The sequence below is a fragment of the Microchirus variegatus genome (genome assembly GCF_963457635.1).
Source record: "Microchirus variegatus genome assembly, chromosome: 2".
NCBI lineage: Eukaryota > Metazoa > Chordata > Actinopteri > Pleuronectiformes > Soleidae > Microchirus > Microchirus variegatus.
This window is the reverse complement of record NC_139803.1, coordinates 4,330,971-4,356,596: the sequence shown is the minus strand read 5'-3', so window position 1 is coordinate 4,356,596 and position 25,626 is coordinate 4,330,971. Positions and strand designations below refer to the sequence as shown.

General features: G+C 41.9%; 1 protein-coding gene across 1 annotated transcript; it reads left to right on the top strand.

The window, feature by feature from the left end:
* Window positions 1–1,219: 1,219 nt before the first annotated feature.
* Window positions 1,220–25,339, top strand: LOC310944598 (polycomb protein SCMH1; the record flags this gene model as incomplete). The annotated part of the gene is made up of 17 exons (XM_083910401.1): window positions 1,220–1,357; window positions 1,882–2,038; window positions 3,650–3,719; window positions 5,315–5,392; window positions 5,665–5,738; window positions 6,573–6,807; window positions 7,085–7,173; window positions 8,350–8,593; window positions 12,298–12,542; window positions 13,556–13,747; window positions 14,227–14,353; window positions 15,074–15,274; window positions 16,718–16,888; window positions 18,280–18,402; window positions 21,518–21,637; window positions 23,856–23,989; window positions 25,220–25,339. The coding sequence occupies exons 3-17, from the start codon at window positions 3,695–3,697 to the stop codon at window positions 25,337–25,339; spliced, it is 2,178 nt and encodes a 725-aa protein (XP_083766527.1). The 5' UTR covers window positions 1,220–1,357; window positions 1,882–2,038; window positions 3,650–3,694.
* Window positions 25,340–25,626: the final 287 nt, after the last annotated feature.

Sequence of the window (25,626 nt, the reverse complement as noted above, 5' to 3'; positions counted from 1 at the left end):
CTTCTACTCCTTAACCATTTGAGTACCAAAACTAAGCTAACATGAAAATCTATCATGACTAAATCTGACTTCTTGACAAAATGACAGTTAATTAATGAATACTGTAATCTTGCGGTTCTGCAGAATCTGCTAATATTGAGTGGAATCCATGCGACCCCAACTTTAACAAGATTCCCAGTCCCTTTACTGTAGGTGGCAAGTGTTTTTCTTGGAATGCTGTGTTCTTTTTCCACCATGCATATCGCCCCTTGTTTTGCCCAAATAACTCTAATTTTATTTTTATCAGTCCAAAATGAAGCTGGCTTGTCCAAATGTGCTTTAACATACCTCAAGCGGGTGCAGAAAAAAAGGCCTTTTTCTGAATTACTCTTCCGTACAGCATCTCCTTGTGTAAAGTGCGCTGAACAGTTGAACGATTGCACAGCGACACCATCTGCAGCGAGATGATGTTGTGGGTCTTTGGAGCTGCTCTGTGGGTTGACTGTGACTGTTCTCACCGTCCTTCTCCTCTGCTTATCTGAGATTTTTCTTGGTCTGTGCCTGTGATCTTCCAATTCCTCACAATGTTCCTCACAGTTGAAACCGAGAGCTTAAATCTCTGAGATAGCTTTCTGTATCCTTCCCCGAAACCATGATGTTGAACAATCACTGTTTTCAGGTCATTTCAGAGTTGTTTTGAGGCTCCCATGTTGCTCTTTCTCTCTTCAGAGAAAATGCAAAGAGGAGAAACACTTGCAGTTGGCCTCATTAAATACCCTTTCTCATGATTGGATTCACCTGTGTAAAGAGGTCAAGTGTCACCAAACTAATTTTGAGTTCTAATAATTAGTGCTAAAGGTATTGAAATCAATAAAATGACAAGGGTGCCTAAATTAATGCACATTCCTAATTTTGTTAAAAACTATTCTTGCACACTTTCTGTAAATCATATAAACTTTATTTCACTTCTCAAATATCACTGTGTTTGTCTCCTATATGACACATTTAACTGAAATTTCTCATCCAAACAACCAATGATTTATAAAGGAAAATCATGAAAATGTACATTGCATATCACTGTAAAAGGGAAACATCCATGTTTTTCTTCCCTTTTGTCCAATGCAAGCACCAATACCGTAATACATCGGATAAATGAGCACTTTATTATTTTTTTTCTTTTTACCGTAGTATCCCCTGACTGCTGCTACCTCCTCATCGTTTTAGAGGAGGGAAAAAAAATGGCGGATTAGCGCTAAATCCACACCAGAAACAAACAAACACTTTACAAAGCAAGGTGAACGCCCTCAGACACACCGAGCAGCGTCTCGTTTTGGGGCTCGACTTCAGCGTTGAGCCCACATTAGCACTGGCTAGTATGGTATGCTCCCGTTTTGCTAATGTTGATGTTTACGTTCAGCGGCTACGAGCTAGCGAGCCACCTAGCATGCTAACGCTAGCATCCCGAGCAGTGGGCATGTCATGTGTGTGTGTGTGTAGCCGTGCGTAGCCGTGCGTAGCAAAGCATGCTGGATGAGGCGTGTGCACGACTGGGCAGGCATGAGCGTCATACTATTAGTAGTATGATTTGTGGACACAAATAATGTCATTTACTCCCGAAAAACACACATAAGCACAAAGCGCTGTTGTTGTACAAGCAACACAAGAGAGGAGACTGTTTTTGTCATGTTGTGGCTTTGTGTTTTGAATGGAGCTCGGTACATTTCAGTGATTGCTACGTGTTGATGTTTGGGCTATAGGTTTATACACACAACAGACAAGCTATAGTAGCTGCACGGCCGTATTTTGAGCACCGTGGCTGTGCAACAGGAGGACGGCGAACCTGCTGGGCGCTAATGCCTCTCTCTCCCCCCCCTCCTCCTCCTCCTGTCACTTCTTCCACAGACACGGGAAAAACAGCGAGCGGGGTCGCTTTAATTCAGACGCCATCCCCCTTGGCGGAGGAAAAAGGCGCACTTCTTCTATTGAAGAGAACGGTCACCCGGAGAGGAGAGAGAGAGAGAGAGGGACGGACGCCGCGAAACGGTTATGAAGTATTAAGGTGAGCACGTCTGTATTGTTTATTGTTTAGCCGATTAGACGAACAACGACGCGGCGTGTGTGTTCTGTCTCTGTACCCCGACCGCTTTTAATTTGGTGTTTTTGGTGTCAACGGCTCTCAAATTCAAATATTTGGCAGATGGTAAACAAGTGCCGCTGTGTACTGTGCGGGTCAGTAACGTGTAATAAGTCATTTTTTATGCTAGCCTTTTCTGTTTAAAATAGAAGCTAGTGTGTGCTAATGCTCCCTCTGTATTATGCACTTTTTTGGGGGGGTCATTTGGACTGGAACACACACACTCTTGAGGCACTTGTTTATCTTTCTGACCTGTTGACCCATGTTGTTGTGGCTGCTTGGTCGTGTTTTGGGTGAACCCACTGTCTGGGTTACAGGGGGTCACTCAAAACATTTGGCCCTTCTCTAAACCCCCCCCCCCCCCCCCCTGCTCACTAATGAATAATGACAACATTAGTAAACAATTAGCAATGTCAGTTTTCCATAATAGGTACTTAGCCATTGAGAAGAGAGGTTATTCCATGCTCTCTATTTAAAGGTGCATTATGTAATAAATCCTTATATGTCACAGACTCAGGAATAATGTTAATATAACAAACTGAACTCACCAACAACAACAGTACAGACAAAATATTTGCATTAAAAAAAAATATTTTGCAGACTGCAAATCATGTTTATGTTTTGAAATCATGTTTTGGCGTCATGTGGCGCCACCTACCGCCGTCTACCAATCATTGCAGTCAGTAGAGTCTCAGCTGCCGAGCAACCACGGGTTGCCAGTAACGTCGGAAAACGAAACCTAAAAAGACCTCTGTGTTTTGAATTTGAATGTAGTAACCGTTTTTGGACGCATTCTTACATATGGCACCTTTAATGAAATACAAATTAAATACTTGACAAATAGAACATGTTAAGCGGATTATTATTATCATTTTAAAAGACATTTGGAAAGCTGCTCATGGCAATATACTTTGCTGCCTGCCAGTATATCAGTTACTAGTACAGTCAGTAAAGAAACCTGGATCGAAATTCATCTTTAAAGCGCGATAAAGCACATTAAATCTATACGTTATGTGCTGTTGCCATGATGTCAGGCCTCATTGTTGAGCTTGCTCCCGTGTGCCTCCCGTGATGACCCCTCTGTGGTTTTCTGTCAAAACGTGGAACTCCTGGAACAATTTATATGCCAGTTTTCATCTGTTTTGAGTCGATGAAAACGATTACACTTAAGGTCAAGTTTTCACAAAAGGTTGGGCATTTGTTCCGGCGCTCCATTTTTCAGAATAATGTCTTTTAATATGTCGCGCATCATCATTTCTTCAAAATTACACTGGGATGACACCAGCTTATGCAGGTGTAGTATATGCTTCATGCAGTCATGGGCTGTTTTTATGATGATCAAATGAATCATGGCAGCGGTCCATATGGCTTCCTCAGTTTCGGGGTACATGTTGGCCCACACTGTCCTGACTGATCAGAGCCATGGCTAATGATAAACATTACACTGATGCTTTTCCTGCTCATACGAGTAGAACATCTGCAGTAAAAATGTCATGCAAGACTTACGTTTTTGTGTATATTTCCTTTTCTTTATAGTGGAGGCCACTGTTGCATTGTGAGCTTGGTCAGTATTGTTGGAGTATGAGGAAACCTGTACCACAGAAAGGTAAGAGTCTATTGGATCACTCCGATATCAGTATTTATTCCCAAATTATTTGTGACGCATGAGTATTCATGTCAAAGGGATAGTCCATGTGCTGACACATAGTCACTGCTGACTGCACTGTGATTGTGTCACTGTTCACTCCCTGCACCAAACTCCGAGGGAAAATCAGTGATTTTGCATCATGGCGCACATGAGTTGTTGATTCACTGCTCCCACTGCCAATAAGATGTATTAGTTATGTGATTTTGATGTTTGAAATCATTCTTGTAGATGTACGTAAGTGACACAAACTTAAGAAACAAGGCAGGAGTAGATCGGCAGTTCCCCTGTACCAATGAGTTAAAACACACATTTTCTCAATGGAATTTTGTGTGCGATAGGTAGTTATAAACTCCCGATATCACTGATATCATTAAGTCGAGTATCCGCCGATATCAGTCCAGTACAGTAATTTTAGACCTTTTAAACCTATTAAGTATTCATCTAAGTATTTTTCTGCATTACTCTTCCATACAGCATCTCCTTGTGTAAAGTGCGCTGAATAGTTGAACGATGCACAGCGACACCATCTGCAGCAAGATGATGTTGTAGGTCTTTGGAGCTGCTCTGTGGGTTGACTGTGACTGTTCTCACCATCCTCCACCTCTGCTTATCTGAGATCTTTCTTGGTCTGCCAATTCCTCACAGTGTTCCTCACAGTTGAAACTGAGAGCTTAAATCTCTGAGATAGCTTTCTGTATCCTTCCCCTAAAACCGTGATGTTGAACAATCATTGTTTTCAGGTCATTTCAGAGTTGTTTTGAGGCTCCCATGTTGCCACTCTTCAGAGAAGACGCAAAGAGGAGAAACACTTACACTCCTCGTTAAATACCCGTCCTCATGATTGGATTCACCTGTGTACGGAGGTCAAGGGTCACTGAGGTTACCAAACCAATTTTGAGTTCCAATAATTAGCGCTATTAGTTGCACACTTTCTGTAAATCATAAACTTTATTTCACTTCTCAAATCTCACTGTGTTTGTCTCCTATATGATACATTTAACTGAAATTTCTTATCCAAACAACCAATGAATTATAAAGGAAAATCATGAAAATTTACAGGGGTGCCCACAATTTTGCATACCACTGTAGGATTTTTGGAAAGAGGCTGTCTGGTAAGATTCTCAAAGTATTCTAGACTTCAGTGGGTGTATTTTAGCCTTTTGTTGAGTGACTGAAATCTGTTTTTACTTGTGTCCCTGCTGGTGGCCATATTTTCATCGAGAGAGCATCAGTGTCTGACGTTGATTCCTGGTGCAGTTGGAGTTAATTATGTGTCAAAACCTCTTACAACCACATAAAAAACTATTGGATCGGTTGCTGTCACTTGCAGGAAAAGTTCGATTATGATATGTTTACATCACTTAGATGACTTCATTCCATCCAGCCCTCCTTATTATTTCTGTGTAGTCAGAATCATATATTTTGCTTTGTCATACTCCTTTATTCCCATCAGTGGGTTGGAGCACAAATTGTTGCAGGTATTGCAAGGTATTGATTGATGAGAAAATCACCAGCAGTTGAGAGCTTATTTTGTCTTTCATGGTCTCCCCCAGCTATCGAGTGGAAAGATGCCAGAAGGATCAAGCAAGCCCGGAGTGGACGGCCCTCCCGGGTGCCTTCACAGTACCAAGGTAAATAACCCACAGCAGCCATTGATTTATGAAGTAACTGTGAGCAACACCAAGGAGTGTCATTATTTATTTATTATTTTTTTATATATATATATATATATATATATATTTTTTTAACGAAACATCTTGTCAAAGTTTGCTGCAAATGTTGGCAGTAGGTTTGAAGCTCAATGTCTTTTTCGGTTGCCTTTTGTTTGGGCTTAAAAAAAAGAGATTTAAATTAAATATCAAAGTCAATTGTAACATGAATTTCCTACGTTGTTGTTTTTCAGCAGGACATTTCAGCTGGGATAAATACCTGAAAGAGACCTGTGCTGCTGCTGCACCTGCTTCATGCTTCAGACAGGTGAGCAAATGTCTCCTCTCATTCATGGTTTATTTAACCTTTGACAGGAAAGAAAGACTGAGATTGAAACGCTGGAGTATCCTGGCCAAGACAGACAGCAGTACATACAGATTATGACACAGATGCAACCAATTCAATCATACAGCATACTCAATATAAACATAATAAAATATACAGTGCGGTATAGAACCATATAATCGGTCATTTTTCAATAGAATCATCTCTACACCCAGGGAGCCACATATTTAAATTTGGTAATGAGCCTTAAGCTGAATTCCAATTCCTTGCTTAACCCTCAATCTCAAAAATGTGCGCTCCCTCTAGTGCAAGTGCTGTCCCGATTCTCAGAAAAATTAAGTTGAGGGGCAAGTTTAAGGGCTGTTTGGCCTAAATATTGAGATTTTCCGCGACCACCCTTGGGAGCAAGGGCTACCCAGAATGCATTGCGTGTTTTCACATAAGAAAGATGGCGTCGAAAGCAGCGAAGCGAGTGCGATACAAATGAAGTATTTTCTTTGTTAATAGAGATATAAAAATGATGAAAACCATTGTATTATCTTAGTTTAGGCCCATATTATGGATTACTGACGTCATTGTTGCCGGTGCGGACAAGCGATGGTTTGCTATGGTTTACTTTTCAATAAGCCGTGGTGTGTGGTAACTGTCAGCTGAATATGTCCGTGGTTGTGGTATTTGTACGAGTATCATCTTATAACTAACTGACAACCTAATAACTTGACTGGGCCAGTTAAGATTAAGGGTTGAGCTTGAGGGTTAAGATAGGAATTGGAATTGGCCCTTAGACTGACGATAGGATGTTTGTCTGTCACGTAGAGCCTTACGCCCCCAGTTAACGAGTTCAAGGCGGGGATGAAGCTGGAAGCTCAGGACCCAAGAAACACCACGTCTACCTGCATTGCCACAGTAGTGGGCCTGACCGGGTCACGGCTGCGGCTGCGTTTGGATGGGTCGGACAACAAGAACGACTTCTGGCGCTTGGTGGACTCCTCTGAGATCCAGCCTATTGGCAACTGTGAGAAGAGTGGAGGCATGCTGCAGCCACCACTTGGTACGGACACGTTTCACAATTATTTTGTTTTGTTTTGACTTTTTATTTTGTCCACTAGATGTCAGTGACTAACAGCATAAATAACCAGTGTGTGACCTAAAGCTGCAAGGATATTTTTTTTTTTGAATCACCATCTGAATAAACACACAAATGTTAGTTGCATTATACGTTCTCACCAATCCATTTATTGTTGCAGTTTTAATAGTTTTATTCCTATGTTTATCCATCAACATCACCATGTTCTCTCACTTATAACAGCAATTGTCATCGTCTTCAGGTTTCCGTCTCAATGCGTCTTCCTGGCCCATGTTCCTCCTGAAAACGCTAAACGGAGCAGAGATGGCGCCCGCTCGCATTTTTCACAAGGTACCTGTACGAGGCACGCAAGCTCGCCACATTGTGAGGGAAACTAGCTGCTGTGTCGGTGTGTGTCAGACAGAAAACAAGTCATGTTTATTCAGTTGTCATAGCAACTGTTCAGACCTGGTGTTAACACCCTGACGCCCTGAGAGATCCAACCATACAGTGGACAGTATTAAGTGTGACTGTTGTTCACGAACAGATGAACCAAATTTTATTTTTAATGAGTTTGACTGTATAGATGTGCCTGTTGTAACAACCCCACTGAGTTTGCATGCACGTTGGTGTGTTAATCGATGACTTAATTAATCGTCAAATATTTTCGCAATTGATTCATCAGTTCGAATGTAATTACAACAATTTGTCAGCTTATTAAAGGAGGCTTTGCTACATATTAACAACAGTATTGTTAATATGTATGTGTATTATTTTGGTTTGTGGAAAAGACATTGTTTTGAGGTTTGAAAAACACTGGCCAAAATTCTTCAAAATGTTATGGACCAAACGATCAAAAAATCAATTGATAGAGTGATCAATTATGAAAAGAATTGTTAGTTGCAGCCAGGGAATCAGTTCACTTCTTATCAGGGTTCCCCCAGTGTATTATAAGCCTCTAATAAGACTTAGCGTTGCTATCTCTATTTAAAATAGAGAGAATAGAGAACATTCTCTCTCTTTGAGCAGTTAACTAAAGCGATCAGCTCATCTGATGCATCTGTCATTCCCTTAATTACAGCGTTAAAGCTACTTCTTTCACAAAGGTTGAGACCACGGAGTAAAAACAATGAAAAGTGTGCTCAGAGTCTGTCACCATGTTTTACTCAGATCACCTGCACTTCATCGCGACTGTGCTCCATCCTCTTTATAAAGATCATTATTTTTATGTGGGGATAAAACACGTAGAGAAATGATCCAGTTCACTTGGAGCAGCATGGAGAAACTGTACCGTTGCATCCCTAGTCCTTATGTGTCATGGGCATTCATTTTATTTTGCTGGATGGTAATACCAGGTCTGAACATGGTCATAGTGAGTCATTAATGTAAGGTAAACAAGGATCCTTTAATCCACATCATGCTCTTAGAAATACATGACCAAGCTTTGGCTGATTTTACTCTTTCTTCTTGTTACATCTATTCACTCATCCCTGACCCCTCTCTTTTCTTTCCCATGTTCCCCAGCAGGAGCCTCCTGCCCCAGAACAGAACTCCTTCGAGGTGGGCATGAAGCTGGAGGCGGTGGACCGAAAAAATCCCCATTTCATCTGTCCAGCAACGGCGGGCGCTCTGCGAGGTGCCGAGGTGCTGGTCACCTTCGATGGCTGGCGCGGAGCTTTCGACTACTACTGTCGCTACGACTCGCGCGACATCTTCCCCGTAGGCTGGTGCGCCCTCACCGGAGACAACCTTCAACCACCTGGCACCAAAGGTATTTTAATAGTTGATGTTTCATGTCTGTTCATGTTCTGTCTGACTCACACGTGTGCTTTGGGAGACAACAACTAAAATGCTTCCCATATTGGCCAATCAAATCACATAATGCAAATATTCTATCACAGGTGCTAGCCAATCAAATCACTTTCATGTGTTTAGCTCAAATACTACACAATACAAACATAGCTTTCAGACAAGGTTGCTTTCCCCATTGCCAATGTTTTTTGCTGGACAAAGTGCACCCAACAATGGCGAGCATGGCGGACCTCACGTTACCAACGCTTGCTACATAGTTAGCCATGATGGACACTGCTCGGCTGGCCTCTGATAGCCGCCCCTAGCACCAATCGCCAGACGGTCAAGCTTTAAAGCAAACTAGCGTAGCTTATGTGTGAATCCATCATTCGAAAAGTGTCAGAATCACCTCACCATTCACCTGATTTTTACCATAAACACCCTGAGGGGGGTGAAAATCCAGTGCTCTACTCTGTCTTACACATTTTTTAACATGATTTTTAGGTGAACATACTCAAAGATTTTGGTCCCCACGATGGTACTCTCATAGCACCTCAGTAGTATTTCCCTTTTTTCCTGGGTAGTTGGCAACTTGGCAAGGGAATGTCGTTCTGCAGACCTTTGTGTCTGACATACAGCTGTTCTGGAAATTTCTGTAGCATCGTTGAACTTCAGTGCTTATGTGAAAGCTGCTTAAGAAACTTACTAAACTTAAAACTCAAACTGTATTTCTTTACAAACATACTTTTCATACTGTTTATGTTGTTTTATCTTCCACTTTAATCTTTCAGTAGTCTGTCCACAGTCTGAGACGATTTATATTTTCCTTGTGTATCCAGTTCCAGCATTTTAGAATGACACAGAGTTGGTGGTATCCTGTTTTCTTTTAATGACCCCTGGAGATAATATTTTGGCCGTGTTTGTTTGTCTGTCTGTGCGGAAATTAAGGACGGATTTTGATGCAATTTTATGGGGATGTAGGTTATGGCCCAGGAGCTTTTGAGGGGTGATCCAGATCTGGAGTTTGTAAGAATGATTATTAACCTTGTGAGAGAAATGTATTGAGAGTGGAACATTTTTGCATTTAAATCAGTGACTATGGGCGACGGTCGCTCAGTGATGGAGCGAAGGTAGTGGGTTTGATTGGCCGCTCCACTAGTCTACATTGCCGATGTGTCCTTGGACAAGACACTTAACCCCATGTTGCTCCTGAAGGCTGTGCTGGCAACGTGGATGGGTATGAAAGTGTGAGTGCATGGGTGAATGGCAAAATTGTTGTGTAAAGCAGTTTTGAGTCATCAAGACTAGAAAAGTGATATGTTTACTTCTTGCAAAAAGCATATCTCTTTTATTGTGTTTGTTTGGTTTGGTTGGTGCCCGATGGTTTAGCTGTGTGACGCAAGTACATCATCTGCTGAAAGCATTATGTGAACCAGTTGTGTAAGCCATGAGCTTGAGGTTTTTTAATTTTAATTCATTTTGTAATTCACACCCTTGTGAAGTGAAATGACTAATGTAAAGTAATCAACTTTTTTGAAAAGTCACTGCAGGCAGTTGTGTGTTTTCTTGTCGCCGGCCTTGTATCGCAGAGCTGAAACATTCCTGAAGTCGTTGCCGTGTTAACTTTTTCAACATGTGTGCGCTGAGCGCCAGAACCACAGCAGGGAAACTGTTGTAAGCAATTTGTTACTCGGGAAACATAAAAGTGAGACGTGGATACAGGGGTTATCGGCCACAAGTTCAGCTCCACTCATCTGTTATCGTCCACCGTACGTGAAAGAGTGGGAAAAGGCGAAGAGAAATGAGGTGGCAGGGTTCGTCTTTGTAGCCTGCTCGTGTTTTATGAAGGCCTGGCACTCACCCAGTTGGCAGAGTGGGGCTGTGACGTGGTTTGAGTGTGAGTGTGTGTGTGAGTGTGTGTGTGTGCGTGGCCCCTCCACAGGCCTCATGTTGGCATCCTCGTCTAACCTCGAGGTCTGATCAGACAACTCGGAGAGAGAGGATTGAGTAATGAGAGCGGATAGCGACGAAGAGGAAAGACAGACACACAGTGTACCGTGAAAGTCGGGAGTGTTTACATTGTCAGTCGATGGTGGGAGGAGAGTAGAAGGGAAGGAAGGAGGAAAAAAAAGGCAGATAGGAGGAGCAACACAGAGGAAAAAGTGGGAGAGGAGGGAGAGGGTGAATCTGAGGACAAGATCCGCAGACAAGCGCGCACACTTTTGACGTTCCTGTGAGCCAGAAAGGTGAGTAAAGATTGGAGTGAAAGAATGAATGAAGTTGCAGAAATGCAGACGGGGGTGGTAATTTATCATCTCTTTGAAGATATTTCTGCTGTAATATGAAGCTGACAGTGGTGGCACTGTGAACTCCATGAACTCAGTGCACACAGAGGAGGAGGAGGGTTAAAAATAAGGTTTGGCTTGTTCATTTTTGTGTTTGACTGTGTGCCATCACTTCCACTCTGAACCTTTTGTAACATATGATCTAGGTTAAGCCCAGTCCATGCAGGATCAATCAGAGGCCTTGTTTGTCCGTTGCTCTTACAAAAGTAGCAGTAGCTGCCAGAGAGAGCTCTGCACTGGTCATTGTGCTTGTTGTTGTTGAATAAATGCAGCCCCATGGGGCAAGACCTGTGTTGTGACCGTGGCCACTCTTGATTGAGGATGAATAAGTGGTCCTCTTTTTGTGCGTTTGTGCGTTTTTTTGCCCGTACACATTCTTGATGTTTTGCCAGCTGCGATGGCTCGTGTTGTGTTCACAACTTATTCATTCATTATGTAATTAATTTCGGGCTTTTCTTAATGTGGTAATTAGGTTATTTGAGGTGCAGACACGAAGCCGTCACAGTTAATGAAAACATGGCTGCCAGTGGGGAAAATTTTAGATTTTAGCCAATTAACAAAATACTTTCTGAAAAAGAAAATCTGAGCTCCCCCTTGTGTCTACTTCTTTATCCTCACAGTCATGAAAACTCACCCCTGACACTCCCCCCTCCCTCCCTGGCAAACATGTCCATGCCGATGGAAGAATAGCCAACCACTTACCGAAAAACAAACTAGCAACAGGCATGGCTCATAACAATGGTCGAGCCAACACCGTTACAACAAAAACAAAGATTTCAGTAATTAAAACAAGTTATTTGGTTCGTCAGCTTTTTTAAATGTGAATATGTTCTAGTTTCCTTGCTCCATATAACAAAGACATTGGTACAATTGAACACGTTTGTGGACAAAACAAGACACATAAGACAGATAATCATCACTTTGAGGTCCGGGAAACACTGATCAACATTTTTCAAGTAGATCAAAACAACTAATGTATTCATCAAGAAGTGAATGGACAGATGAACTGATTATGAAAAATAATATGGATGAACTATTCTTGTGTGATGTCAAGTAAAATATCAGATTTTCTCTATGGACTTTGGTGTGGGGAATGAGATAAAGCAGTGGACGTGTTTTTAAAAGATAGCAGACATAACCTGGCAAAAAATTTAACAGATGATCCCTTTTTTTTTAATTGTTAAAAGCCGCCAAGCTGGTTCCCAGCACTGGGGAAGCCCTAACCACGAGGCCACAGCTGCCCAAGTTGACACAGCAGACCTGTTCTTGTAATCTTCAGAGCCACAACATTTACTTAACTCCCTTTGACTCGTGTCTCTGTCCTTTGTCGTCCATGCAGTGGTGTTACCGAAGAGTGTTGGGGCATTGACGGACAGGAGTGTGGAGACCCCGACCATGCACCCAACCCCGACAGTGGGACGACCACCAGGTCAGAGAGGACGTAAGCCAGGTCGCAGGAAAATCAAGGTTGCAGGCCCCTGGGGTCAGAAGGACTCAGCGTTGACAGCGCAGACCATCCATCCGGGCAAGGAGATCGTGCCCATCAAGATCCCCAAAAAACGAGGGCCCAAGCCTGGCAATAAGGTGGGCATGAAATTATTAAAGCTCACATAGAGTGGTCCTGTTAGTTATGGAGGTCTACTTACATACATTAACTTGTTTTTATGCTCAAAAACCTCCTAGTTGCTGTAAACGAGCCGATAGAAATCCTCTTTTCTGACGCTGTTGCCCAGCCGCGATATTTCAGACTCAACTCTCACCCCGGCTTCCCAACTGTCTCGTGATTGGCCAGTACCCGGAAGTGACATATTCAGCACACCCGCTCTCAGAAGCGCAGCTCCCCCCTCTGGAATGGTGGATGCACTGCTACTCATTATCAAAACATTGTTTTAACAGTGTTTAAAAATAGCTTCTTCACGACTCCCCGCCGCAGTCCCTTTGACGACCTTTGACCCGGAGTCAGACCCAGAGTCAGAAGACACTGTTGCTCATGAAACACCTCCACAACGGACGTTCTTCTTCTTCTGCGGTTCAATGTACGCAACCGGATGTGCCCAGACTAGCGCCCGGAGCAGGAGGATCTGCTGTTCCGGAGAACCGTTGTTTACGTAACCGGACCGGGTTTTTTTAGAGATCTCGCTGAGCCCGAGATTACAATAAAACACAGCGTTCTCAGCAGTGGCTGAACTGTTTGTTTAGAACCTTCAGGCCTTTGAGAACAGACAGTTGCCTTCAAATATATGGGGCAGTTTACACAAATAACACAAATATGTTTTCCGATTTATGTCTGAATCTGAATGTGTTGAGCTGAAAAAACAACATCAATATTAAAAAAAACAAAAAAACATTCTAAGGATAATTATAATAATTGTATATGCTGATGGTCCATAAATACACTACGCTACAGTACCAATTGCATTATTGCTGCTTTATTTATTATTACTTTTAAAATTGCGCTCAAATTCACTCTATTTTTTTTTTTTTTTAGTTTAATTTGTCATGTAAAATGGTATAATGAAATGTTGAGGATTCACGATGTGATATTTTGCTGACTTTAGTACTACAGACAATATATGTTGCTTTTTTTTTGTTTGCAGTTAAACTGGGCAAAGAGAGCTGGCTGGCTGGAAGATGCCATGGCTGGTCCAGGACGGCCAGTGACGGGTCCCGTGAGAACCAGGGGCAGACTTCCTGCTAATTGGGCACAGAGGATAGCTCTGCAGCAGGCCCAAACTCAGGCACAACCTATCAAAATCCCAAAGAAGAGGGGGCCAAAGCCTGGCAGCAAGGTATCACTTCATAAAACATTGTACACACTTTAGTATCATGTTTATTGTGAAGTAAACATCATAATATCAGAGCAGGAAGTTGCTCTTATATGTTGTTATGAGAGCGTTGCTACAACTGTGTTGTTAAAACCCTTTTTCACCAGATACACTGGACAATATGTTAAGGAGTAGCCAGCAAAGATGCAGCAGATGTTTGCTGCATCTAATTTTTGTGTGACGCACTCATCAGATCCCAATGTACTGAACAGAGGATACTGGAAACTTTTACAGCTGTGTTATACATTTTCTTTTGATCCGTTTCCCCCCCACCTGATGTTAAACCTTGTTACGTTTAATGAATGGTGCTTTGTTAAAGACTTCAAATACAAAAATACTAACTGCAGCATAAAGAGGCACTTAACATAAAAACATGTGGTCGAAGCTGTTCATAATACAGAATCTTTTGAGGAATATGTCTGAATGTGTGTGTCCGTATCCAGAGAAAACCGCGGGTGGTTCCTAATCCAGTCCCAACGTCTCCCACCAGCAGCACCCCAGAGCCCGACACTAGCACTGTGCCTCAGGACAATGCTACCATTCCCAACTCTGCACTACAGGCTCCCACAGGTACATGACCTCCACACATGCAGCATTTACAATTAGTGCTGTCAAACTAGGGCTGGGCGATACGGCCTCAAATCAATGTCACGATATATTGAGCAGCTCACCTCGATAACGATAAGTTCGAAGTTGCTAAATTACGTCATTGCCTTATTTGCATTTTTCTGACCATTTGCCTGATACAAGTGTCCGAGTGTCTTAAATTGTACATGAACATACAGGTATTATATCAGCAATATATCGATAACGGCAAAAAGACGTCGATTATCGTCGTAAATTTCGATAACGGTACATTTTCGATATATCGGCCAGCCCTATGTCAAACGTCAAAGGTTACCGCTCGCTAATGCATGACCGCCGTTGACGCGTTAACCTTTTGCACAGCAATATTTACAACACATATTGTTAATAGTCTGGTTTAGTGTGATACATCAACATATTTTCCACTTTTCTGTATTCATTTTTTTTTATGTGCAAAGGGGAAATGTGCTTAAAACAAGCTGATTCCACCTACTTGTTACCTTATAGAGATGTCATGTATCTTGATCTTACTTCGAGTACTTGTTTGGTTCAGAAAATGTTCAAAAATGTGTGTCATTCTTTTCCCAATTAATCAATTAATAATCGACTAATCAACTAATCATTTCAGATACTTGAAAACAAGGTTTTTAAATCAAACAAAGCTTGGAATTAATTGATTCAAATTTGGTGTTTTTGTCCTGGTAGTTTGTGTGTATCTAAACAAGTATGGAAAAGTGGGGCCCCATCTGGACCAGCGGCGTATCCAGCAGCTCCCTGACCATTTTGGACCAGGCCGGGCGTCTTCAGTGCTTCAGCAGTGCGTCCAGGCTTGTGTTGATTCTGCCCACAACCAGGGAACCGTCTTCTCTTGTCTCAAATCTGGCCAAGGCGGGGAAGTTATTTCAGGTAAGCATTACACACTTCATTTTTTATTTTACTTTCAAACACCGTTTCAAAACGTCTCTTCCTCTCTGCGAGTAGTTTGAGCTGTTGAGTCTGTCACAACCTGACTGAAGGGTTTCTATACTCTACTGTTGTAGACTTGCGCTACTCCTAATCTCCTAAACCGTTGGTTCTCAAAGTGCGGCCCGAGAGCCAATGGCGGCCCGCAAAAACATTTATGGCGGACCGCAATGAATTACAGTTGATAGTTTTAATCCAGGAGCTATTAAGCTTGTTAAATGTTTATTGGACATTACTGGATACAGACCAATAAGTGTTAACTGTACAACTGTATTTACTGTCATCAAATTTTGGATGACATAGTGACATAGTATAGTATGACGTTTTTGTCAAATTTTGGCGCTGAAAATTTTTCCCAAAAAATTTTAACATTTTGGACGACATAGTATAGTATGACGATTTTTCTCAAATTTTGGACTGAAATTTTTTCTGAAAAAATTGTCAAATTTGGGACGACATGGTATAGTACAACGTTTTTGTCAAATTTTGGACCAAAACTTTAAAAAAAAAAAAAAAATTCACATTTTGGATGACATAGTATAGTATGTCGTTTTTGTCAAATTTTAAAACCAAACTTTTTTTTTTTTTTTTTTTAATTGTCAAATTTTGGACAACATAGTTATTACAAATGGGATTTCTTTCTGTTTTTTTTTTTCCTTTGGCGGCCCTCAGTCCAATGTTGGGTTCCTTAATTGGCCCTCAGGTATCAAAACTTTGAGAACCCCTGTCTTAAACTATCTAACGAAACCGATATCAGTCCCATACTGTGATCTTTTAAACTATGAAGATGTGAACAACACATTATCGTGCACCATTTCAAGCTATTTCAAAGACATTCTCCAACTGTGTAACAATTGTTCTTCTCCCATAAAGAAGAATTAAACAACCCACAACATGACTCATTTTTATTTACATTTTTACAGTACATATATTTCTGTCCAATATCAGATCTAGCGATATCAGCTCATCTCAAATATTATCCCCAATCTTATTTCACTCTACAAAAAAGACATAAAGAAACAGCCTTTTAGGAGCAGTTCACTAAAACGTTCACTTTTTATTGTGGCGTTTATTTTTGTTTTATTATCTTCAACCCCATTAGCGCTTAGTGTGTTGTTTGTTTTAACGAGCAAAGAAAAATAAAGGCTTTATCTCTAGTAGCCAAAAATAAAGAATGAGACTCTTGCCTCATTAAAAGTAAATTCAAATTTAATTGTTATAAACACCAATGAGCCACAACAATAAAGCAGGTGACTGGTTTTAATGTTGTGGCTAATCGGTGTGTTTTCAACTTTGTCAGTCCGTGAAGTCATGGGGAACTATCTGCTCAATATACATCTTTTTTTTGTGTGTGTGTGTGTGTGTGTGTGTGTGTGTGTGCTGTAGCGTACTTTGACCAGCAGCAGCACACCCTCACTCTGCCGACAGTCAGCAGTGTCACGTACGTCCTCCGCTTTCTGGAAAAGCTTTGCCACAACCTGCACTGTGACACGCTGTTTGGCAGCCAGCCTGTTGCCAGAGGAGGCCTGCACTACAACAGCCACACGTACAGCACAGGTCAGTGATGTACTCACTGCTGCTTCAGGGCTTCGGTCATTTAAGGAGGCTCCAATGCTAAATATCACTTAGAGCAGTGTTTCCCAACCCCTGGTCCTCGTTATCAGGCTCTGCAGAAGCCTGATAACGAGCTGTTCATCTGAATCAGATGTGTTGGAGCGGGGCAACATCTAAAACATTCTGGGATGACACATGTCTATTAGTCTGGCATCGCATTTACCAAGAATTATTAAATGATATATTTAACTGAAATTTCTTATCCAAACAACCGATGATTTATAAATGAAAAGCATGAAAATTTACAGGGGTGTCCACATTTTTGCATACCACTGTGTATATATATCTTTCACGGCTGTACCTGTGTATTTTTAATGACTTATTTTCAAGGCACCTTGTTAGTCGTCCCTATGCAGTGGCTGTTATCTGGCTTTGTCACTGTTGTTGAGCATACGGTATAATGTCTCAGGGTGAATTCCAATTCCTTGCTTAACCCTCAATCTCAAAAATGCGCTCCCTCTAGTGCAAGTGCTGTCCCGATTCTCAGAAAAATTAAGTTGAGGGCTACCCAGAATGCATTGCGTGTTTTGACATAATAAAGATGGCGTCGAAAGCAGCGAAGCGAGCGCGCTACAAATGAAGTATTTTCTTTGTTAATAGAGATATAAAAATGATGAAAACCATTGTATTATCTTAGTTTAGGCCCATATTATGGATTACTAACGTCATTGTCGCGTAACATTTATTTTTATTTTACGATCTTTTGTCAATAGCCGGCCGGTGCGGACAAGCGATGGTTTGCTATGGTTTACTTTTCAATAAGTTGTGGTGTGTGGTAACTGTCAGCTGAATATTTGTATGAGTATCATCTTATAACTAACTGACAACCTAATAACTTGACCGACAAACGGATCGTAATAAATAATCCTGACGTAAATGTGTTCTTCTTCTTCTTCTTCTTTTTTGGAGTTGACAGACTGGACGCAGCATTATTCGCGTTATTCTGCCCCCTACAGTCTGTAGACGTATCTGCATTTAAGGGGGTGTCCCATTTCTAAGTGACAAAATAACCCTCAACACTTGGTTTTGAGGGCCAGTTAAGATTAAGGGTTGAGTTTGAGGGTTAAGATAGGAATTGGAATTGGCCCCTATATGTTGTCAGTACAGTAAAATCAATAACTGTCTGGTTCACTTACGCTGCGTTACATTTACATCGGAGCGCTGAAGTCGTTACTGGGAGTGACGTCGCTCCTGAGTTCACCACGTTCCACTAAAGAAGTCGGAATCACAAACGTATCTCGAGCTAGCCGTCGTTTGCAGTATCGGTCGATAACATTTACGTGATATTTCTGTACAGTTACACTCCTTTTCTTTCCGTGTTGCCGGTTTTTCAGAGAGGAGAAGTTTTGGAGAGGACTTGAAGACGGGCTCGGGCCAAGGCATAAAGAGGTTCCTCCAGAACTTCGGCAGTCCCGTACCACAGAAACTGGCCAAAATCTCACGGCACTCTACTGATGGTATGCTACCTCTTAAACTGTGGTCAGTTTTCTTAATCTACCATGGATCGCAGTTATTTTTTAACTAACATGACCGTCATCTGATTGCCAATAATAACACTAGCAATAATGTCCATTGTGCCTAACTGTGCTGTGTTTGCTCACTCCTTTAGATGAACGGCTTTGATTCCACTGTTAGGATTGTACACAGTGTACTAAAGGATTATATGTCAAGTATAAATCTTGCTGCACACCCACTATTTGCTGGATCATAATTTATATAGGAGTTTGTAAATTGCATTTGTATGCTGTTTGTCATTGTTTTTTATTAGCGAGTAAAAATATCACATCACAGACAAGCATTTCACTGACTAAACGAGCCTTTGCCTCACGTGGAAAGTATTTATTTATATAATCGGTGGCTCTCAACTCTAATGCTGCACCTCATTTTACAGAAAGACATTCTATTCCAAGCTTTAGCTGCTGTGTAAATCATAGGAAATGCTAATAGAAGAGAAAAAGCTCTTGGCTCAGGGTGAGAGTTGTTAACGCGCAGGGGCGGGGGGTTAATAATTTAATCATCTTTCAATTTCCTTAGATTATAATTAAGTTAATGCGATATTTGAGGAGATTGATGTTAAATGGTAATATCCTCTTAAAAGGACCTTTCAGGCCAAAACACACAAATCACTGTTTTTTTAATAGAGGGCAGCAGACTGTGACTCATGAGGAACAAGTCGGCTGCGTTCCTTTTGTGTCACAAAGTTTTTCACGTTTAATATTTAAATCATCTTGTATTTATGTTGAAATTGTTGGCTTGTTTTTTGGTTGTTGTTTTTTTTTTATCCGATCAGACGTGGTACAAACATCCATCACAGTCGCGGCAGCCAGTGCTATGTATTATTGGATATTGGCAAACGTGACACGATCCCCTGAAATGACTTACGACCAACACAACAGGAGGCTGAACATGCTGCTAATTTCTGTCCTGGCACCCCACTCCAATTACAATAACGTATAGCCACATCTGCTGCTACACGAGTCTGCAAAATATTATGTTAATTTACTACAGAAGAGACTAAATTACTTCTGCAGTTGGGGCGGCAGGGAAAATGTACACATCCATTATCGACCCAAGCACTCCCGATACAACGGATATCGGCAAAAATGATACATTATTGTGCATCCCTATTCTTTTATTTTAACACTTCTCAGTATCTCACAAAATGTGTTGATTCACACTGCCTTGTCACACACGCAACATACAGTATATGGACAAACATATTGGGACACCTGACCCTTACACCAACAGGGACTGTAATGACGTATTAAATGTGGATAACGGCGTCCACACTTCTTGAAGGACGGACTTTCCTCAAGGCAAGCACTGATGTTGAATAAGAAGACCTGGCTCACATTCTCTGTTCTAGTTCATCAGGGCCAGTCAAGTTCTTCCACATCGACACTCGTCAAACTTCTTTGGGGTACAAACCATTTTGGAATAGAAAAAGGACCTTCCTCAAACTGTTGGAAGCACAGCATTGTCCAAAATGTCTTTATATCCTGAAGTGTTAAAGGTCACATAGACGGGAAGTTCCAATTAACGCTGTTTTTAAGTGTGTATCTGCGTCATTACCTTGTTTAAGAAGCCCTGAAGGTTCTAAACAAACAGTTCAGCCACTGCTGAGAACGCTGTGTTTTATTGTAATCTCGGGCTCATCGAGATCTCTGAAAAAACCCGGGTACGGTTACGTAAACAGCGGTTCTCCTGAACAGCAGATCCTCCTGCTCCGGGCACTAGTCCGGGCACTAGTCCGGGCACATCCGGTTGCATACATTGAACCGCAGAAGAAGAATAACGTCCGTTGTGGAGGTGTTTCTCGAGCGACAGTGTCTTCTGACTCTGGGTCAGACTCCGGGTCAAAGGTCGTCAAAGGGACTGCGGCGGGGAGTCGTGAAGAAGCTATTTTTAAACACTGTTAAAACAATGTTTTGATAATGAGTAGCAGTGAATCCACCGTTCCAGAGGGGGGAGCTGTGCTTCTGAGAGCTGGTGTGCTGAATATGTCACTTCCGGGTACTGGCCAATCACAAGACGGTCTGTCTTCTGGTTGCGAGAGTTGAGTCTGAAATATCGCGGCTGGGGAACAGCGTCAGAAAAGAGGATTTCTATTGGCTCGTTTACAGCAACTAGGAGGTTTTTGAGCATAAAAACATGTTAATGTATGTAAGTAGACCTCCATAACTGACATATATGTGCAACAGGACCACTCTATGTGAGCTTTAAGGCTGTCCTTCATTGGAGATAAATGGGGGAACTCAAACACCTGATTGAAAACACCTGAATTCAATACTTAACTTGTGGCCAAATACTTTTCTCCATATACTGTATTTGTACAGTCAGACTCATGAAGAACATAATCTTGTCACTGACGTTAACCTGGCACAGGAAAGTAGAGCCTTGTTTCCGTCAAGCGACAGTTCAGTTTGGCATGTCACTCAATTATTTGAGTTTCCGTTGCGAGAACTTAAAAATAAATGATCCGTACCGTCCTCGTTTTTGGCACTCTTCAGTTTGGGTACCGAGCACGGCAGCACAGCGCCTTCAGGGCAGAGCTAATTTGTCAACAGACACTCATTACTTAAGTGTCACCGTAGCCTTCTCTCAACCTAAGCGCGTCTTTCTCTTGTGATAAACGGCCCACATGCCAACAAGGAACAACACTGACCGCGCTGGATGTCCTCGTTGTTGCTCTTTTTCCATGTTCTTTGTGAAATGTATCATCGAGCTGCACCGTGTCTCGCAGTCTCGTTATGACTTAATAGAATAGTATTATAGTATAGAAGAATAGTATTCACGTAGCCGATGATTACGTTAATAATTGCTACGCAATTTAGATTTGTGGCCCACACACCCTGTGGTGTAAGTCAGGTCAGAGTGTGCCGATCCAGGCTAATCGCATGTAAAACATTTTAATTCTAGGTGTGAACTGTTGAACACTTGTAATCAGATGTATCAGGACAGGATTACCAAGTCTGAACAAGGCTTGTGTGTCATTTGGGATTGTTTAAAGTACCAGTGTCTTGATTTTTTAATCAGTGGAGATGTTTCTGTGTGTGTGTGTTTGTTTTCCAGCTGAGTCCTTCCTGGATAACAGCATCGTCGCATCAGAGCACTTAAAAAAGAGCCCTCTCTCTCCAAACTCCACAGGACTCGGGTCTCCCACAAAACTGCTGCATCACAATAACTTTAAAGGTAGAAAGAAATCTGTATTGTCACTATTTTCATCATTGATTAACTAGTTTGAGTGTTTTTTTTTCAGCCTCTTAAGCCCGATTTATACTCCTGCGTAAAGTGCTCTACGTAGGTTACGCAGAGTCCTCTGCGTCGACGCAGAGCCTGTCAAAGAGCCTCTGCGTCGTCTCCGGCTGCACGAAATATTTTTTATAAGTGTCCGTCACTCCGTCGAGGGACAACGGAGACGGCAAGAGCTGCGATCGGTCCTCAGGACAGGCCGAGATAACGATGCTCTGTGCCGGCTCACAGTGAGCACCGAGCGTCCACAGAGGCGGAGCTGATCACCGCCGACAACGTCGCTGCCAAACTATAAATATGTCATATCTTAACACACACAGCACATGTTTAGACTCTAAATGGCCAATTTCTCGCCTCAAATTATCTTGAAACTGCGTTCCGTGACACAGAAAAGTGAGAAACGGCCACTGTTTCAACAACAACAACAGTCTTTCTCTCTCGGACGCCATTGCTCACTGTAGCCAAAAGCACAACACCCTTGCATAGCGACCCCTACTGATCGGGCGGGAAATTGCAGTGCGTATCCGTCACCACGAAGCAGAAGTATGAAGGCTCGAGGGGTCTCCGTGGTTACACAGTCGGAGAAGTATAATGTGGCCTTTAAATGTGAATATGAGCTTCTTATTGCAAAGAAATCATTAAAAGTGAATAATATTTTTTTTTCTGGACAAAATGAGGCCTTTCAGAAAATCCTTATTTTGAAGTTTGGGAAACATTGATCGACATTTGTCAGCATTTTCTGACATTTTGCGGAGTGGACCAAACAACTAATCGGTTAATTGAGAAATTAGACAGGTTAATCCCGTGTTTCCCAACCCTGGTCCTCAGGGCACACTGCCCTGCATGTTTTAGATGTGGCCCTGCTCCAACACACCTGATTCAGATGAACAGCTCGTTATCAGGCTTCTGCAGAGGTTGATGACGAGCTGCTCGGCTGAATCAGGGTTTGGGAAACACTGGGTTAATCAACAGTTAGTTGCAGCCCTCATTTACATAGTACTCTGGGAAACAGGGTTGCATGGTGCTTTATAGCCATGGTTCTAAAACTGTGGTACGTGAGTTTCCTACTCGGAGGAAAATCAGGAACACTGTTAGTGTGTAGAAAAATATATATATTAATAAATAAATGAATTAATAATTAAATAATAATAATAATGGCCCCTTGGTATGACACCTCCCCCATTCAAATGATTAAGAGAATAAGGCCGCTGCATGTACGCTCTGTTTGCATGTAACTTGGAAACAGAAAAATCACACTGAAAGGATATATTTTTTCAAGCTATATAAGTAAAATTAACGAGTTGACATCGTTTATATTCTGCATAATGTTGTACAATTAACTCTGGCTGCAAGTACCAATTATTTTTATTAATTATCTGTTGATTGTTTTTGCCATAAATTGTTCAGTTTTTAGTCCACAATGTGCAGAAAACATCCTCAAATATCGTGTTTTATCCACGCACCAAAACCATTGTTAAAGGGACACTGTGTAGTATTTATGGGTTTATATGACCCCAAATCCACTTTTTTTATACATATTATGTGCTCCTGCATTGTCTAGTCGCTGTATAATAGTTTTTGTTTCATTTTCGTAGTGTTTCAAAAAGTCATGTAAAATAACACGGTCGCGGGCCGCGGTTGCATAGCCACTGTTAGCAGCGAGACGCCATGTTTCTACGGGAGCCTGTAAGGACAAACGCGAGAGAACAAAACAAGCGTCTCTTTACTTGTAGCGGAAGTCCCGCCTCCTCTCTCTCCGCTTCGTCTGCTACGGCCGCGGTAGCTCCGCCCTCTCCCTCGCCTCACGAACCTCATCTGCTGACACGGAGAAAGACGACGAGGATGACATTTGACCGGCTGAGGATACCGTAGCGCTCAGGGAAGGGAGGGGGTGAGCAGAGGAGCAGTTCTTTGTTGTAAATTTCAGCCTCTCCTCTAGATGGCACTATAAACTACTTACTTCGCCTTTAACTGTTCTAATCAAAACAATTTTGTCAATGAAGAATCATGTTATATCATATTACAAGGTATATTGACTGACTGAAAGTTAGCGACTGTGTGAGCAGCTCCAACCACTGTTACCCCGATCAATATGTCTTGTTTTATTTTAAGCTGGATTGAATGAACGTCCACATGACTGTGACTCTGTGCTCCTCAGGCTCAGGCAGTTTACGAGAGAGCCCGAGAGCCAGCGGTAAGGACCCCAACCTGTGGAAAGTGGAGGACGTCATGCAGTATATCAGAGACATCGATCCGGTGCTGGCTCCACACGCCGACCTTTTCAGAAAACACGTATGTGTCCAATCCATTGATAATAAAGGGAATGTTTAAATGTAACTCTGTGGCATTTTAGGTTAAACTATACAGGGTTTTTGTTGATCTTGTTGATACTTACGCGAGGCGCAAAGCTCTTTGCACACAACGCGCGTCAATATGCACCGAACCTGTGGATAAGCAGGAAATCAATGGGATAACATCTGCTTTACATTAGAATAAAAGGAAAGTCTATATTACAAAGTATAACAAAGTAACCATTAGAACTGCATAATTTAAGACATTTTACTCGATTAATCAAGAAAATACTCAACAGATTAATCGATTGTGAAAATAATAAAGTATGTTGTAGCATTGTTATTTTCCTAATATAAACTATAGGCATCGCAGCATGTCTACAGTTAAGAATGAGTAACAGTAATATGTGAACAACTGATTTATTGTGAAAGAAACATGACAGATGTACTATTATTGCCATTAGACAGACGTTTTTTTCCCCTGGAAAATGAAGTTTGTCAAGTGCTCACTCTCCCACACCAAAGTCCATAGAGAAAGTTGGTGTTTTAGCTCACAAGGACACAGTTAACATTTGCTGCATTCCATTTGCATTGGGACTTTATTTCATTTGATTGGTTTAGTTAACAGGGACAATGTACATTAAATTAACCATTACTCTTAATGTGCCAGAATTGGCCAGTAGGATATTTATGTGTCACTCTCTTGGGAGTGACGTCACTGTTGCGTTCACTGTGTTCAGTTGTCGTCGATAACAACACACTGCGTGGTATTTTGTGCAGACAAACAGCACAGAAACATGTCTACAGTTACCGAGTTTGGAAATCTGAGTTAAGGGGATAGTTTGGAATTTTGGTTGGTTTTATTTCAAACATTCTATCAACACAGATATGTACATCGATAGTCTGCCGTTACAATTGATTTGTAGTCTGCCGTTACAATTGATTTGGGTGTTGATTTGGCTCATCTTTAACTTCTTCCCTGTATGAAATTTGTTAATTATTCCATGAAAAGCTATTCTGAGCTACACCTGATTCAGATGAACAGCTCGTCGTCAGGGCTTCTGCAGAGCTTGATGACGAGCTGTTCATCTGAATCAGGCGTGTTGAAGCAGGGCAACATCTAACACATGCAGGGCAGTGTGTGCCCTACGGACCAGGGTTGGGAAACACTGATATATACATATATAACAACATATCATTAATACCATTTAATACATTTTCCTTCCCACAGGAAATTGACGGCAAAGCACTCCTGTTGTTGCGTAGTGACATGATGATGAAATATATGGGCTTGAAGCTCGGTCCCGCCCTTAAACTCACCTACCACATCGACAAGCTCAAGCGGCTCTGAGGTGGTCAGGTGACCAGCAGCAGCAGCAGCAGCAGCAGCAGCAGCAGCAGCAGCAGCAGCAGCAGCAGCAGCAGCAGCAGCAGCAGCAGCAGCAGCAGCAGCAGCAGCAGCAGCAGCAGCAGCCTTCCAAAGGACTTCACTCCGACCCCCACCTCCCTCTTCTAGGATCAGTATATCATGCACTACATATTGGACATATACTGACCATTTACATGTAGCAGCTTCCATCCGACCGTCATATATTATATCCCTGTCCCCGACCTCATCCGATGAGGAATGTTTTTTTG